The sequence below is a fragment of the Hyla sarda genome, chromosome 7 (assembly GCF_029499605.1).
Source record: "Hyla sarda isolate aHylSar1 chromosome 7, aHylSar1.hap1, whole genome shotgun sequence".
NCBI lineage: Eukaryota > Metazoa > Chordata > Amphibia > Anura > Hylidae > Hyla > Hyla sarda.
Window position 1 is genome coordinate 206,596,179 of NC_079195.1, and position 18,201 is coordinate 206,614,379.

An 18,201-nucleotide genomic window follows, 5' to 3' on the forward strand; every position below is an offset into this window, starting at 1 on the left:
GATGTGTTGTAGTGCTGTCCGGATGCCGGTGTCAGACTTTATCATCGTCCGGGCGGGCTATCATCTAATCTGGAGGTCATCGAAGTCCGGAACACACTCAGAACCTGTCATGGAGGAGCTGTAAACCTGTAAGGAAGTAAAGAGGTTGAAGGGGAGGGGAGAGACAGGTGGTTCTGGTGGCGGCTTGCCGTCAGCTTGTCCCGTAGTGAGGAGGCATCTGGTGCGGCTGTCATGATGTCAGCGGGACCTTGTGCTGCCTTTAGCTGGCATCAGTGGGTGGACTGGGGGTATGGATTACGTGACGTTTTCGATGTATTCATTCAGACTCGAGGGTGTCAAAGTTTTGAGGTTGAAGATCCAGAAATTTTCACGTTTCCTCAGTACTGCGAAGCGGTGGGCGGTGTCGGCGGAGATGTGTTCAATGGGTGTGATGGTTGACACCTGAAGTCGCTGCTGTGCTTTTCCGCTGCATGCCTGGAGACACTGTGGAGTTGGTACCCCTTGGTGACATTGGATCTGTGCTTGTTAATGCGTGGATTCAGTGGTTGGATGGTGCGTCCGACATACTGAAGACCACAGGGGCACTCGAGGAGGTAGATCACATAGGAGGTGCTGCAGTTGATGAAACTCTTGATGGGGTAAGTGATGTTGGTGATCCTGCAGGTGAACTTGGTGCATTTGTTCGCAATGTTGTTGCAGAAGGGGTTTGCTGCATTTGTATGAGCCGGTGACAGGTGGGGTGTCCAGCAGGGTAGTTTGTTTCTTTGGTGCTTTGAGCTTACTGGGTGCCAGCATATTTTTGAGAGACCAGTTCTTTCTGAAAGTGATATTAGGTCTGGGTGGCAGAATGTCTTTAAGGAAGGGGTCCAGCAGGAGAGTCTTCCAGTGGTCTGTGATGATCTTCTTGATGCTTTTGTGGTCATCATTGTAGGTAGTGATGAAGTTGAAGGAGTGGGCATGTTCAGGTGGGTCATTGTTGGTGACCTTAGGTTTCAAACACTCTTTCTGTGAGAATTTGCTAGCCTTGAGTTTGCTCTGGTTGATGAGTGAGGTGGGTAGCCTTTGGATTTGAAGCGCTTGTCCAGGATTCTACTTTGGTCCACAAAGTCTGAAGGTTCGGTGCAGTTTCTTCTGATTCTTTTGTATTGACCAAAGGGGATGTTCTGAGTCCACTTCTTAAAGTGGCAGCTGTCATAGTTGAGGTAGCTGTTCCCATCCCATTCATGACTTGAAGTAGGTCTTACTCTGGACCTGGTTTTCCTCGGTGTGGTAGACAATGACATCCAGGTATTCAATGGAGTCCCCTGAGTGGTTAGAGGTGTCCAAGAGGAATTGGCGCTGGAGTGGTGGAATGGTGGGATCACTTTGAAGAAAGTGGGATACTGAAGCAATTCCCAGGTGGTGGTCAATGATAGTGTACAGTGATGTTATGTCCATAGTCAAAAGGCTGTAGTGACTTTCCCACTTAACCTCGAGGATGGAGCTGATGAAGTCTGTGGTGTCCCTGGTGTAAGAGGGTAGCGCTTGGACGTATGGCTGTAGGATGACGTCCACGTACTGTGACAGATTCAATGTCAAGGAGTTGATGCCGGCGATGATAGGTCTGCCGGGTGGGTTCTTTTGGTCTTTGTGGACTTTGGGCAGGTAGTAGAACAACGGGGTGTCTGGTTCTGTGATGTTAATATAGTTGTACTCCTGCTTTGTGATAATGCCCTTTGTCAGACCATGGTTGAGTAGTTTGCTGAGTTCTTTCTGTTGGTCAGTGATGGGGTTTCTTGACAACTTGATGTAGAAGGTGCGGTCGGAGAGGAGCCTTTGTGATTCCTTCAGGTAGTTGGTTCTGTTAAGTAGGACGATGCCGCCGCCTTTGTCGGCTGATTTAATGACGATGTCGGGTCATCTGCCAGTTCTTTGATGGCTTTTCTCTGTTGAGATGTGAGGTTGCTGGAGCCCTTAGGTATGTTGGAAAGTTTGCAGAGTCTCTCAAAATAAGTTGATACTCCGGCGGCGAAGGTGTCGATGAAGTTGCCTTTATGATGAGCTGGAAAGAACTGGGACTTGGGTTTGAGTCCACTGTGATGTGGTGGAGGATCAATCGGTGTGGCAGGTACCGATGTCTGTGCAGCTGCAGGTGTCTCTTTCGCGTAGTGGCTGGGTAGGTTGAAATGTCTTTTAAGAGTTAATTTCCTGATGTAGGCATTGAGGTCCAGGAACAGGGTAAAGTCATTTGGTCTGGCTGACCTTTCTGGAGGACACTCTCATGGTGTTTAGTGAGTTTTGCTGTTTCTTTCTTTCTTTTTCCTCCTCTGCATCCTCTCTTTCTTTTCTTTTTTGTGTTCTGGTTTGTAGTGATGCTTGCAGCGACGGGGCCAGTATAAATATTTATTATTTTGCACCAATACCCACGACTTCGGGTTATTCCTTGGGAGCGCCATCGCAGCTTTTTTCTCCTATACCTCTGCAGTTCCTGAAATGGACAGAGGTGCCAGCAGAGAGCACTGTGGACAAGACAAAAAAGAAATTCAAAAAGAAAATAATTTCCTCTGTAGCATACAGCTGCTAAAAAGTACTGGAAGGGTAAAGATTTATTAATAGAAGTCATTTACAAATCTGTCTAACTTTCTGGAACCAGTTTATTTAAAAAAATAAATAAATAAAATGTTTTCCACCAGAGTACCCCTTTAAGTCTTTTTTACATTCTTCTAACAATTATTCCGAAAAATGATGCCGAAACTCAGAACAAGATACCAGGGCGGTAAGATGACCTTATTCACCTCTTTCTTTAACTCTTACTACGCTGGTGTCTCGGAATGATCTGCGGTATAAATAGAAATTCGCTATTGTTCTTGCTGGATGTTTCCTCAGACCTCTGGGATTCGATGAGTGACTGGCTGCCTCGGCTTAAAGAAAAAAGGTTAGGAGCGTGTGCTTTAGCGTGAATGGTAGGCATTGTTGGGAGCGCCAGACACGACGCTTAATTAGAATATAGTGTTTGTGCGCGGCGATGTAATTAAACCGGGGGGACTCTACACCTTGTTGTTTTCCCTTCATTAATGCTCATTTGCGCTACTTTCACTTAAAAGTGATGGGACCGGGAGACCGGTGAATAATTCTATCCAATGGGAAGGGGGTCACTATTCAAAGGCGCAGTAAGGTTTAAAGCATAAACAAAACAGCGGGGACAGGGAACTAAGCTTATAATACATCTGGATAAGTAGATTTCAGAGACCTTATGGGGAAAATGGTGCCAATTTATCGAACACCCGCATTCGCCGTACAGTTGAAGTAATGGTCAGCGCAGAACAATAGGCTTACATAAGCGGAGAAAGAGTCTGTGCTTTCGTGTTTAACTATTGGATTGCCAGACCAAGCCATGTACCAGTGTTGTAGTTTTGCAACAGCTGGAGGCACACTGATTGGGAATCGCATAGTTACAGAGTACTTAAAGGGGTATTCCAGGCAAAAACTATATATATATATATATATATATATATATATATATATATATATATCAACTGGCTCCAGAAAGTGAAACAGATTTGTAAATTACTTCTATAAAAAAAAATCTTAGTCCTTTCAGTTCTTATGAGCTTCTGAAGTTAAGGTTGTTCTTTTCTGTCTAAGTAATCTCTGATGACACCTGTCTCGGGAAACGCCCAGTTTAGAAGAGGTTTGCTATGGGGATTTGCTTCTAAACTGGGCGTTTCCCGTGACACGTGTCATCAGAGAGGACTTAGACAGAAAAGAACAACCTTAACTTCAGAAGCTCATAAGTACTGAAAGGATTAAGATTTTTTTAATAGAAGTAATTTACAAATCTGTTTAACTTTCTGGAGCCAGTTGATATACATATATATATATATATATATATATATATATATATATATATATATATATATATATATGTATATATAAAACATTTTTTCCTGGATAACCCCTTTAAAAGTCCTTCAAGTTCAACCTATATCCCCTTTGTGTTCCTACTATGTTGATTCAGAGGAAGGCAAAACCCCTTATGAGGCTGATGTCAATTGCCCCACACCAGGGGGGAAAAAATTCCTACCTGACATATTCTGGCCTCAGAATAAATACCTGGATCAACGTTCTATCTTACCTGGATCTATCCTCATAGATCTAATAGCCATAACCTATAATGTTATTACTCCCCAGAAATGTATCCAGGCCCCCTTTTATTGAGTCCACCATGACTGCTTCCTCTGGCAGAGAGTTCCGCAGTCTCACTGCTCTTACAGTAAAGAACCCCCTTCTGTGCTGTTGTAAAAACCTTCTTTCCTCTAGACGTAGACACAGCTATATTCACACCTTAAAGGGGTACTCCACTGGAAAACTTTTTTTTTTTTTTTTTAAATCAACTGGTGCCAGAAGGTTAAACAGATTTGTAAATTACTTCTATTTAAAAAATCTTAATCCTTCCAGTACTTATCAGCCGCTTTATGCTCCCCAGGAAGTTCTTTTCTTTTTGAATTTCGTTTCTGTCTGACCACAGTGTTCTCTGCTGACACCTCTGTCCATTTTAGGAACTATCCAGAGTAGGAGAAAATCCCCATAGTAAACCTTTCCTGCTCTGAACAGTTCCTAAAATGGACAGAGGTGTCAGCAGAGAGGACTGTGGTCAGACAGAAAGGAAATTCAAAAAGAAAAGAACTTCCTGTGGTGCAGGATTAAGATTTTTAAACAGAAGTAATTTACAAATCTGTTTAACTTTCGGGCACCAGTTGATTTAAAAAAGAAATGTTTTCCAATGGGGGGGGGGGGGGGGGGGCAGTTGAAGATATCCAACTTTTTGCCAGTCTGGAGAGTGGGTAGAAAGAGTGTTTCTTTCTCTGTAGGACCTGTCCTTTCCTGAATTCCAAAGACAGCCCATTGCTTAGAATAGACACTATGTAATGCCTCATTTGACCTGTGGTGGTGCTGCAGCAGGGACATTGAACATTTACTGGCAGATTTCCCCAGAGATTCGAGCTCGCTGCTGGAGTTTTCCAGAAGGAGAACCCATTCTGATCGTCATCATTGTGACTGTCAAGTAGAGTTGAGCGAGCCAAGCCCCCCCCACCCCCACCCCAAACCAAATTTCGAGGGAAACGTTGCTCCCCTGACATTTGATCATTGCCAGGTTTGGCTAGCACGAACCTGACAATGTCAAGGCTGAGCTTTGCAGGTCATGCTAGGGGTAGTTTTACATTTGAATTGACATTTTGACGTTTTTGACCATGAGGGGTTCCGACCACTGGCATTCCCCGCGATCTTCTGAATGGAATCCGCTCTCTGAGAGGAGCGCGTGCAGTCTGCATTCATTCTATATGGGAGTGCAGGAGATGCCGAGTGTGAACCGAACACTTTTCAAAAGTTTATTTCGGAAAGTTCGCTCATCTCTTCTGTCAAGGAACCCTTTTACAACAGGGTTCACACAAAGTATTTTGGGCAGTATCTGGCACACACTTTGGTCAGTATTCTTAGCCAAAACCAGAAGTTGGTTCAAAACACAGAAAAATTTGCAAATTTTTCCATTATAGTTTTTCTCTGTGTCGGTTCCACTCCTGGTTTCAGCAAAAAAAGCTTACCAAAATAAAAAAAATTATAAAAATGTAACCTAAATATGTTATATTCCTGGCTTCTAATTCCTTTGTTTATGTTGCTCACACTGCATGCACTTCACTGAGGAGGAGGGGTGTTCCCTTGATTGCTCTTACATCTTAGGCTACTTTCACTCTGCCATTATGATATGGCAGTGTGACGGCCTTCGGGGAACCCGGAGAGAATAGCAGGAGAAAAAATACAGCAAGCACCGTCTTTTTTTTCAAAACAACGGCGCCTGATTATAATAGGATCCATCAGGACCCGTTGTGCCCCATCCAAATAACGGCCATTTAATTAAAAAAAGAGAACAGCGATTCTCAACGGGGCACAAGGGTATTGTGAAAGTAGCCTTATGTGGGAACTTCCACGGAAATTCCGATTCTAGTGTCCGCAGAAACATTGAATGTTTCTGCAGACTCTGTTCGGAAATGCATTATTATCTATAAAGACGGCCCATTTCCAAGTGGTCCTAGTGCCGCCGAATCAGGCAAATGTGCAGAACATCCCGCATTTATGAACATGGCCTTAGTATTTGAAATCTGCAGTGGATTTTGATGAAGCTTTGCAGCAGATTTATTCTGGCCTCACCACTTAAAGGGGTATTCCGGGCAAAAACATCTTATCCCCTATCGAAAGGATAGGGGATAAGATGTCTGATCGTGGGGGGCCCGCCGCTGGGACCCCCCGCAATCTCCCTGCAGCAGCCCGCATTCTATGCGTAGCTGTGTCTGAAGTTTCGGAAACCTCTGGGCTTCCGAGATGGGGACGTGTCACATGTCACGCCACGCCCCCTACATTCATTTCTATGGGAGGGGGCGTAACGGCCGCATCGCCCCCTCCCATAGACATGAATGGAGGGGGCGTGGCGTGACGTCACGTCCCCGTCTCGGAAGCCCCGGGCTGCTGCAGGGAGATCGCGGGGGGTCCCAGCGGCGGGCCCCCCGCGATCAGACATCTTATCCCCTATCCTTTCGATAGGGGATAAGATGTTTTTCCCCCGAATACCCCTTTAAGTCAATTAAAAAAATTCAGCAATTCTGCTGTTAATTTAAAATCTGTATCACAGATCAGTTTATGCATTGATTTTCAATGGATATTTTCCATATGAACATTGAGCTATGTTCACACTAAAGCCGGCATTATGCAGCCAAAAATGTCCGGAATGTCCATTCGGAAAACACAGGCGGACATTCTGCACATTTGAATAATCCCGTGGGCGCTAGGACCGCTCGGAAATGTACCGTTTCATAGACAGCAATGCATTTCTGAGCGGAATCTATAGAAATAATAGACAAGTCTATTCTTTTTAAGGATGCCAGAGTTGGGGTTTCTGCCGTGTGCACAGAGCAGCAGAATCTTATTAAAGGGGTACTCTTTTTTTTTTATTTATTTATTTAAAATCAACTGGTGCCAGAAAGTTAAACAGATTTGTAAATTACTTCTATTAAAAAAATCGTAATCCTTCCAGTACTTATTAGCTGCTGAATACTACAGAGGAAATTCTTTTCTTTTTGGAACACAGTGCTCTCTGCTGACATCACAAGCATAGTGCTCTCTGCTGACATCTCTGTCCATTCTAGGAACTGACCAGAGCAGCATATGTTTGCTATGGGGATTTTCTCCTACTCTGGAGTTCTTAAAATGGACAGAGATGTCAGCAGAGAGCTCTGTGTTCCAAAAAGAAAAGAATTTTCTCTGTAGTATTCAGCAGCTAATAAGTACGGGAAGGATTAATATTTTTTAATAGAAGTAATTTACAAATCTGTTTTACTTTCTGGCACCAGTTGATTTTAAAAAAAAAGTTTTCCACCGGAGTACCCCTTTAAAACCAATGGAGCTAAATAATAGAACAACGAATAAAGTGCTCCGGGTGTGCCTAAAACGTAACTTTAAATATATCATTTAAAAGTCCCTCTAGTATGTTCCTGTGTAACCAACACCATATAAAATCACATGGTTCCCATGTGGTCTCATAGTAAAGCAAAAAACAGTGTAAGTTGGACTCTGCTGGGCCTGCCAGTCCAGCTGCGCCAAATAGTCAAAGTTACCACCGGGAACCATGTGATTTTATATGGTGTTGGTTACACAGGCACATACTAGAGGGACTTTTAAATGATAAATTAAAAGTTATGTTTTAGTCACTCCCGGAGCACTTTATTAGTTGTTCTATTATTTAGTCTCTGATGCTGGGTGATATTCGCGCATAACCGTGGTTCTGCGCAGAACCAATCATTCGATGCTGCGTTATTTATCTGTTTTAAAACCAATGGGACTCTGCTGCAGTGAAAATATCCATGTGGAATTCCACATGGACATTCCTCCGTGTGAACATAGGCTTACGAAGCTCAGTTCAGAAAAATTCCATATGGAGCTTCCAAGTGCGGCTGGCGACTGAATTAATCGGTGCTAGGACCGCACCGATATGGCTTTCCCCATAGACGGCAATGTCTGCAGGCCGGGAAATTCCGTAGTGTGAACCCGGCCTAACTTTTTTTTTTTATACAAAGTTTTGATACATCAAAGTGACAGAACGTCCTATATAAAGTCTTTTCCGTAGACATAACATTCTATTAATAGAAATCCTCTAAATTCAAAGGCTAATTGTATGTGGGGGGAGGGGTTACGGCTCCCCATGTCAACCCTTACGTGGTAATTATATGTCATCTTCCACCCACGCGTGTCTGTTATGTATCTGTAGACGCCTCGGTGCGACTGTCACTAATACAGAGCATTTTTTGTCTAACCGAAAACATAGGTTTAGCTAAAAGTGTTCATTAAGGAATCTCTAGCGACTGTACACCTTGGACAGTCTCCCGCGGAGTGCTTACAAAAATATCATTTTGCTCCAATTACCCTGTCGAGTAGTTAGTAATCAGAATCTACAGCGAGCAGCGGCGCCGCATTATATTCCTGAAAGCACCGCAGCTGCCCGGCTCCGTCTCTGCAGTACGCCGTCTTTCGGTGCGCTACCGCTGGAAGCGACTTTGTTTCGCTCACAGCGCCGACCTAAATACACATTACGGCTTTACAATCCCAACTTTGTAAAATCGCCAACGTTATTATGTTCCTGCGTGAACTGATAAATAGGATCAGCGGGAGGGGGGATGTTAAGAAGGACACTATTAGGTTAGGTGTATAATAAGCCAGGAGACGCGTGGGGGAGGTGGATGTAGGACGGTGTAGAGGGAAAAGAATAGGCGTGTATTTTAATTTGGTTATTAATGTTGAGGAAAAAAAATAAAAAATATAAATAAATAAAAACAGATAATTGTAATATAATTCTCTATGATATAGGTAAAAAAAAAAAAAAAAACAGTTAAAGGAGTAGTCCAGTGGTGATTCAGTGGTGAGCAACTTATCCCCTATCCTAAGGATAGGGGATAAGTTGCAGATCGCGGGGGGTCCGACCGCTGGGGCCCCCTGCGATCTCATGTACGGAGCCCCGACAGCCCGCGGGAAGGGGGCGTGTCGACCTCCGCACGAGGCGGTGGCCGACACGCCCCCTCAATACAACTCTATGGCAGAGCCGAAGCGCTGCCTTCGGCAATCTCCGGCTCTGCCATAGAGATGTATTGAGGGGGCGTGTCGGCCGCCGCCTCGTGCGGGGGTCGACACCCACTATCTCGGCGGAGAGCCGGGGCCCCGTACAGAGAGATCGCAGGGGGCCCCAGCGGTCGGACCCCCCGCGATCTCAAACTTATCCCCTATCCTTAGGATAGGGGATACGTTTTTCACCACTGGACTACCCCTTTAAAGTAATTATGGTGCTGAGGTAATATTGTGATATGATTACAGTGATCCCTCAACTTACAATGGCCTCAACATACAATAGTTTCAACATACAATGGTCTTTTCTGGACCATTGTAACTTGAAACCAGACTCAACATACAATGCTACCGAAAGTCCAGATCTGGGATACCTGTCACAACTGGAGGAACTGACCAATCAGAATGAGCATTCACTGGTAAATCACCTGTATTACTGAAGCGTATGCACTGACTGGCTGTCTGGTAGCGCCCCCTACAGTACAGGGAGGAACTACATGTTCTGTACTACTCCTTACCTGTGCCAGGGTTAGCTGCTCCTTTGGACACCAAGTAAGGGCGGCTCCATTTGGGACACTGTGTATACTGTATAGGACCCTAAAGAAGCTCCTGTCCTCTACATAAAACATTGTTTCCCAACCAGGGTGCCTCCAGCTGTTGCAAAACTACAACTCCCAGCATGCCCGGACAGCCAACGGCTGTCCGGGCATGCTGGAAGTTGTAGTTTTGCAACAGCTGGAGGCAACCTGGTTGGGAAACACTGACACAGACAGTGATTTACAGCTCCCAGCAGATCTTTATTACTTTTATATGTAAGGATTTGCTTTATCTATATTAGTTATCTACTTATTTTTCTTTAATCCTCACTTTTTCCTATTTTTGGATGTCATTTTGGTGCCTTTAGAACCAATTACCAGGTTTCCATAGAGTTCTGGTCTCAACATACAATGGTTTCAATATACAATGGTCGTCCTGGAACCAATTAATATTGTAACTTGAGGGACCACTGTATATTCATTCTGTATGCAATGAATATTATTATTTGCGTTAAAGTAGTTACAGTGTAGATATTTTTATAATAGATGTCAATGGTGATTTGGCATTAACGTGTTTGTAAATAACACTCGTATAAACGTATTAAAAAAGTAAATTGTTGGCGCTACATGGGAGCTGTTTGTCTCTCAATGCCAGTGCTTTACCAAGCAAAGTGCCTCCAGCTGTTGCAAAACTACAACTTCCAGCATGCCCGGACAGCCGGTTGACCACGGTTTTGTCTCCGGTTTAAAAGGCGTACTGCAACCGCATACGTTTTTTTTAACATGGACGTCAATGGGGAAACGTACATGTATACAGTTCCATACGGGAAAGCGTATACGTTTTTTACTTTGCCCATGTGCATTTGCATCCTAAAGTCCCCACCCAACACCCCTCCCATTAAAAATGGACAAAATTTTCAAAAACGGATGTTTTATTTTATTTTTTTAATTAAAATAGACGGAACCGTATGCACTTTTAAAAACAGTATACGGTTTAAAAACGCATACGGTTAACTTTTTCCCATACGCTTCCATCCGTTTTTTTTGCCATACGGTTTTCTTTAGAACAACTGATTGAAAACAGTATGGTAAAAACGTGATGTGAACCCAGCAGACGACTCCTACAGCCGGGCCCCGGACTGAGCCGCTCCCGCCATGAGTGGAGCCAGGGGAGGGGAAATATACCTGCTCTGTTGTGACATACAAAGCTTGTCCTGTGTGTATATATATATATATATATATATATATATATATAGGCCCCTTCAATGCCTCCGTATAGCAGTGTTTCCCAAGCAGTGTGCATCCAGCTGTTGAAAACCACAGCTCCCAGCATGACTAGATAGCCAAAAGTTGTCTGGACATGCTGGGAGTTGTAGTTCTGCTATATCTGTATGCACCTACTTGGGAAACACTACACACAGCCATCTCAGCCTCCACCTCAGCTCCGCCCCCTGCTGGTCATGTGATCACAGACTCCTACAGAGGCCTGCTGGGGTTCTTACACGGCTCAAGGCCCCCCCACCACCACTAAGTCTGCCCCCAGCATCCGCCCCCTATTTTACCCATTGTCAATGAAAAAAATATTTGAAAACACAGGACAAGAAAAACAAGAGCCCTTTAGTTCAGAGAGGAAGGAGGAAATATCACCATACATATCACCGCCATACTGGTATGACTACATCCAGTATATTGAGATGAATATTACCAGTATACAAGGAGGAATATTATCACCATACATATTACCATCATACTGTTACTGACTAAATCCTGTATACTGAGACCAATTCACTAGTATAAAAAATATTATTTTGAAACATTTAGCAGAACTTTATGAAAACGACATCATGTCAATAATATTACAACAAGGAGTTAAATGTGTAGGTAAAAGAGGATGCACGTTATCTAACAGAATGTGTCCAAGTGATTATTTAACATTATGTAAAAATAATAACCACACACAGCTTCAAACACAAGATAATTTCACATGTTCCCAAAGTAGATGCAATTTATGCCCATACATGTGCAAATCTGATATGTTTAAATCAGCCACCACACAACAAAGTTACCGTATTAATTCATTTATTAATTGCAATTCTACACACATAATCTATGTACAGCCTGTAACCTGCAATATATTGGATGCACAGTGAGAAAAGGTAATTGGCGCATTTATGAGCATTTACATGCAGCCTCCATTAATGCTAGAGGCATGTCAGGATTATCAAGACATATTCTGGATATGCATCAAGGTGACAGCTCAAGTTTGTCTATTATGGGCATTGAAAGTGTCCCGTCCTCTGAGAGGGGGAGATTGGCAGCGGAAGGTTTTGATGAGAGAGGCATTTTGGATTTTAAGATTACAGTCACGTTCTCCATCAGGTTTAAATTATCATCATGATTTCTATTATGTTTACAAATATCACTCATCTGTAGTGTTGAGCGGCATAGGCCATATTCGAATTCGCGATATTTTGCGAATATATGGACGAATATTTGTCTTATATTCGCTAAATTCGCATATTCGTAATATTGGCGATTTATTTTCGTGTGTGCGAAATTCGCACGCCAGTCTCACACAGTAGTATTAGAGCCTTCTTTACACCATACAAGCTGGAAGCAGAGAGGGATGATCACTGTGATGTGTACTGTGAAAAAAAAAAAAAAATGAAAAAGAAACGAATATTCGTCATTACGAATATATAGTGCTATATTCGCGAATAAACTTCGCATTGCGAATATTCGCGAGCAACACTACTCATCTGCAGCGCACTAGATAATAACGCAATGGCCCTCATTTACTATTGCAAACCCGACATGTTTTGTTGGGTTGTGCGCCAGATTCTGTCACATTGCGCCCGAAATTCTGTCTGCGCCAGATTTTGCGCCAGAATTGAAAAAACCCCGAATAACTCTCAATTTTGCTAAGAAAACATGAAAAGGGGGCGTGGTCACTGGGGAAGGGGCGTGGTCTCCGAAAAGGGGTGTGTTCCTGACATTTTCACAAAAAACCAACATATTTACTAAGGTTTCCACAGAAAATGTGGTGGATTTGAGCTGAAGAAAACCCAATAGATCAGAGCAGGTGTAAAAAAAAAGCAAAATGTAGGGAAAAGTGAAAAATGTAGGGAAACCTTAGTAAATACCATGGAAAATAAATTGTAGGGAATTAAAACCCACAAAGGAACCTACACAACACTCTTAGTAAATGAGGGCCAATGTGTGAACAATGGTCACTTGACAATAGTTATGTTTTTTCCTTTTTTCCTTTATTCCTTTTTTTTCTTATTCTATTTCATTTTCCTTCATTATTTACACAAATAGGTTATATATTCATGTGAATTCAAGTAGAGAAAACAGACAAGGTCGCACATCTACATATTGTATTTTGATCTACTTGCTTCTAAGTATAAATTCAAAAACTAACAGGTTGTTAGTATACATTTTGATCAAAAAGTACAAGCCCACTCACCACATCAAGGCCACCTATTTAGAGTGGGTCCCTAACGTCCCTAGCATAAAATGGCGTAGCACTGGGCTGCGACCACCACCGCCACCACACCAGTGCCCACAGGGGGAACGACCCACCGGCAGAGCGGCCCCAATGCCACTCAAACCAGTTCAGGGGGCCATGCCTCCCCACAGACACGGTGCTACGGCAGCAATGGACGCCGCACAGCACCACACCAGTGTGAACAAGGTGTAAAAGCTCACTTACCATGTGCTCCCAGTCAGACTGGGAGGCTACCAGAAAAGAAAGGGCCCTGAGCAGCTTCCTACTCATTTATATAGGGTCGGGCTAAGGGGGTGTGGGGCAACAAAAAAGAAGGGGATAGAAGACACAATGTGAATTCAAGTAGAGAAAACAGACAAGGTCGCACATCCACAAATTGTATTTTGATCTGACTGCCTCTCAGCATAAATTCAAAAACTAACAGGTTGTTAGTATACATTTTGATCAAAAAGTACAGGTTATATATTCATATTTACATGTGGAATATAAATGTATACAATTATATTAGCAGTAATTTTTACAGCCGCAACGTCATTATAATTCAAGGTCCGGAGTATGTGACGTGTGAAAACATAGTGCAGAAATATATACAAGACAAGTTGTTGAAAATATGTAATTTCTACATCATTTTTGTGAAATACCAGGATGATACCTACACACAAAACTTTAAGCCGAGAATCGGGATTTATCAAATTACCATTCACCTGATCAATTACATCACGCCCTCACCTCCGGAACTTTCGTCAATGAGAGGCGTTCCCATATACAAGCATGTGTGCTCACTCCTTGTTTGCTTAGAGTATAAAAAGTATGCATGTGGCATACATTGCTGTCCCATGACTAAGAACCATGATGGTTCGAAACGCGTTGGTGTTTCTGCTATGCTTTTAAAATCCCTTTATTTTGGTTTTCATTTTAACCATGTGAAATAAATTTTAGACTTTCATATATATATAATTTTTGGGAGCTGGAATCTGCTCATTTTTCGTTATGGACCTGTTCACAACAAGTATGCAGCTTGGATACTTGTTCCGTGCTTCCTAAAAACATTAGAGATTCCTCCAATCCAGAGTGTCTACAAGGCGGTGAGCTGGTCTTTTTCAATATCTACTTATACTGAGACCAATATTACCAATAATAATACCAGTATAAAAGTCAGACTAATACCACTACACCATGACCACTACCATTACCACCACATAGTGATTAAAATAAAACTACTGAACATAGACCAATATTCCCCCATACAAAGCCCACATAGTAATGACCCAGGCTCTACACAAGTTCTGCAGACCGTATAAGTGATTACAGTGCAGTTACATCTACTAACTTACAGGAGGCGTCTTCTTAGAGTCATTCTCTTTCCTTTTCTTCTCTGTCTTGCTCAGACCGTCATGAAGTCTTATTCCAACCATGACTCATTTCCACAGAATCTGCCAGACAACAATCATATTAGGCTCAGCACTTTTTTAGCACATTTCCCACATGTTCCCTACCCTCAGTGCCCCAAATTATGTCCCCCTTGGTGCCATGAATAGTATAAGGAAGTAGTTAAGTGTGTTGGGGGAAAGGGTAGGGGGCTAAGGGCGGTGGTGTGTAGGTTATTTCCCCTTCCCTATTAAGTAGTGGCCCCAGTAGATAGGTAGGAAATCCCCTTATAAGTTAACCTCCTCCCCCCAGTAGGTCGATAATACCCATAGTAAGTAATGCCCCCAGGTAGGTAAAGTCCCTGTAGGTAGGCAATAGGTCATGTCCCAGGTTGTAGTATATGCCCCCAGTAGGTATATAATAGGTAATGCCCTAGTAGGTAGTACAATCAGTTGTTAGTGCCCCAGTAGTTAGTGCCTCCAGTAAATAGTGCCCCCAGGTAGGTCATGCCTCCAATAGGTAGTTACCCCAGGTAGGTAATCCCCCAGTAGATAGTAGCCTGTAGTAGCAGCCCCTGTGTTGATTGTAAAGGGCCCGCAGCCCGTACCGGCATCTAAGTGAGTAGGGGCCCAGGGGAGGGGTGTTAGGTGGGAGACCTGGGGTAAGTAGCTGGCAGCGAGATAGATATGAGATAGATAGAAGATAGATAGAAGATAGAAGATAGATATGAGATAGATAGATATGAGATAGATAGAAGATAGATATGAGATAGAAGATAGATATTAGATAGATAGATATGAGATAGATAGATAGATATGAGATAGACAAATAGATAGATAGATAGATATGAGATAGATAGATAGAAAGATAGATAGATATGAGATAGATATTAGATAGATATGATAGGGACAGTGGAGAGCGGGGGTGAGTGACAAGCTGGCATTTGTTGCAGGCGCGTCCCGTAATGAGAATCCCGGCCCCGCCGGCTGAGGAGAAGGAAAGAGCTCAAAGTCAGCGTATCCCCCTCTTTTTGAGGTTCAAAAAATCCATAGCTTGGGTAGGCAAAAATCCTTGCACTGGCCCTGTCTGGTACGTGCACCCCGCATGTGTCGCTGGTTCACTGAAGCAATCCGACCACAGAGACGACAGCGAACGTGAAGTGAAACCACTCTAAAGGGGAAAAGTTTCACCTTGAGAAGAGCCCCAAATAGTGTGTCTAAGCTTATAGGCCATTGGTGCTCCACTGGGAATTTTTGGAAAAATGATATACAAAGTAGGACTCTCCCAGAAGAAAGAGAGCTTGCTTTCTGTTGCTGCCTGACTGTGGAGTATAATAGCCAAGCCATAATCTCTCCCAAAAGGGAAAACAGTTGACACTGTGTTGTTGTTTCTTTTTCTGGGTCCCAGCAGTTGGACCCCATCCCCACCCACCATTGGACACTTATCCCCAATCCTGTGGATAGAGAGAAGTTATTATTGGCTAATTGTCGCTTATACAGTCTTAAAGGGGTATTACGAGCAAAAGCATCTTCTCCCCTGTCTGCTGCAGGGAGATCACAGGGGTCCCAGCGACGGGCCCCCCACGATCAGACATCTTATTCCGGGCAAAGAATAGGGGATAAGATGTTTATGCCCTGAATACCCCTTTAAGGTATTCATTGATTTTGGGTAGAGCTGTCGTAAGCATTGTTTTTTGTTAAAACACAAGCTACTGTCCAAGGCTGATCCACTGACACTTATCTGTTATTATAGCAGAGAGAAGACATCAGCTGCTTCCGGGATATGCCCCCAGCGAGCTGGAGGGTCGGCTAAAACCCGCAAGACAAGTAACAGAGAAAAGACTACATAGATGCAGAAGAGATTCCAGCTTTTATAACTTCTTCAGACTTGTTCTATAATATTGGCAAATGTTCAAATAGTTTTGTTTTACTGGCACATCTGAATAAATATATATATTTAATTATGTGTGTTTCTTGCTAAGCGGGCTTAAAGGGGTACTCTGCCCCTAGACATCTTATCCCTATCCAAAGGGTAGGGGATAAGATGTCTGATCATGGGGGTCCCACTGCTGAGGACCCCCGTGATCTCTCTGCTGCACCTGGCGTTCGTTTAGAGCATCGGGGGCAGCTCCAGAGGCGTTGGCTATGCCCCCTCAATGCAAATCTATGGGAGGGGGCGTGATGACCATCACGCCCCCTCCCATAGACTTGCATCAAGGGGGCATGGCCATGACGTCATGAGCGGGGCGTGACCATGACGAAGTCCGCTCCATGTACCGGATGTCTGGGGTGCCACAGTTGAGATTACGGGTTCCCCAGTGGTGGGACCCCCACGATCAGACATCTTATCCTCTATCCTTTGGATAGGGGATAAGATGTCTAGGGGCGGAGTACCCCTATAATGGTCATACTTGCATTTAGCAGCAGAAGCCAAAGTGTGCGTCCTACACCGCCAGAGAAGAGTCACCATTATTTATCAGGTGCCGCTACCTTGACCACCTGCTAATGATTGACAGGTTTCTCTCTACTCACATTGATAGGGAGAATTGAATCAATCATCAGTGACTGGGCAGGGGTAGCGGCACCTAATACAGTGACCCCTCGACCTACGATGGCCCCGACATACGATCATTTCAACATACGATGCTTTTTAATGTCGGGTCCACCGCATAAACGGCTATCCGGCAGCGCTGACTGCTTCAGCTGCCGCCGGATAGCCGTTTACGGTGCCCCGTGAGCTCCGGTGATGTCTCTTACCTGTCCTCGGGGCTCCGGCGCGTCCTCTTCGGGATCCCTGCATCATCGGCGCTCTCCATCGTCGTCATCACGTCGCTGCGCACGCCGTCCCGTCATCCAATAGGAGCGGCATGCGTAGCGACGTGATGGCGGCGACGGAGAGCGCGGATGCTGGGGAAGCAGAGGCCTTGCCGGAGCGGCGGGGACATGTGAGTACAACTTCCTCTTACAGTGGTCTACAACCTGCGGACCTCCAGATGTTGCAAAACTACAACACCCAGCATGCCCGGACAGCCGTTGGCTGTCCAGGCATGCTGGGTGTTGTAGTTTTGCAACATCTGGAGGTCCGCAGGTTGTACACCACTGTCCTATACTTTACATTGCACGGATCCCTCAACATGTTTCAACAAACGATGGTCCGTTTGGAACGGATTACCATCGTATGTTGAGGGACCACTGTATATAATACCAACTATTCTCTGGCAGCGCTTGTAAACTACCGTACACTTTGGCATAAGTGACTGACTGCTGAAAACAGTGTGGGCAACATAACCCGCCTGACATATTCCCTTTAAAGGAAAAATGTCATAGATTTAATTTTAGTTTTATAAATAAGATTTAAATATATGGATGATAGCCTGTTTGGTCTTTTTTGATATTGTATCTGTTTATTATTTGTTTATAAAACCTTCCCAAGAAGAAAAACAATGAAGGGGATATAGTGCTACACCAGCGCTAGTTCACTCTTCTTTCTCACCATTGGTCAAGAAGTCAGACCTCCTCAATGATCATAAAGAGAAGCTATGTCATGAAATGCCACCCCTTTATGAGATGGGAACATCCCTTTAAAGGGGCACTTCTATTAAAAAATCATTATCCTTCCTGCACTTATTAGCTGCTGAATACT

General features: G+C 43.8%; 1 protein-coding gene across 2 annotated transcripts in view; it reads left to right on the forward strand.

Moving 5' to 3' along the window:
• The window catches only part of LOC130283237 (cytosolic carboxypeptidase 6-like), a 1,802,518-nt gene extending 1,785,999 nt beyond the window's left edge, over positions 1-16,519 (forward strand). The window contains exon 13 of one of the 2 annotated variants that reach the window (XM_056532458.1): positions 16,312-16,519. In XM_056532458.1, coding sequence (XP_056388433.1) covers positions 16,312-16,408 — 97 coding nt within the window. In that variant the 3' untranslated portion in view covers positions 16,409-16,519. The remainder of the gene's footprint in view (positions 1-16,311) is intronic. The other variant, XM_056532459.1, reaches the window with a different exon arrangement.
• The last annotated feature ends 1,682 nt before the right edge of the window (positions 16,520-18,201 follow it).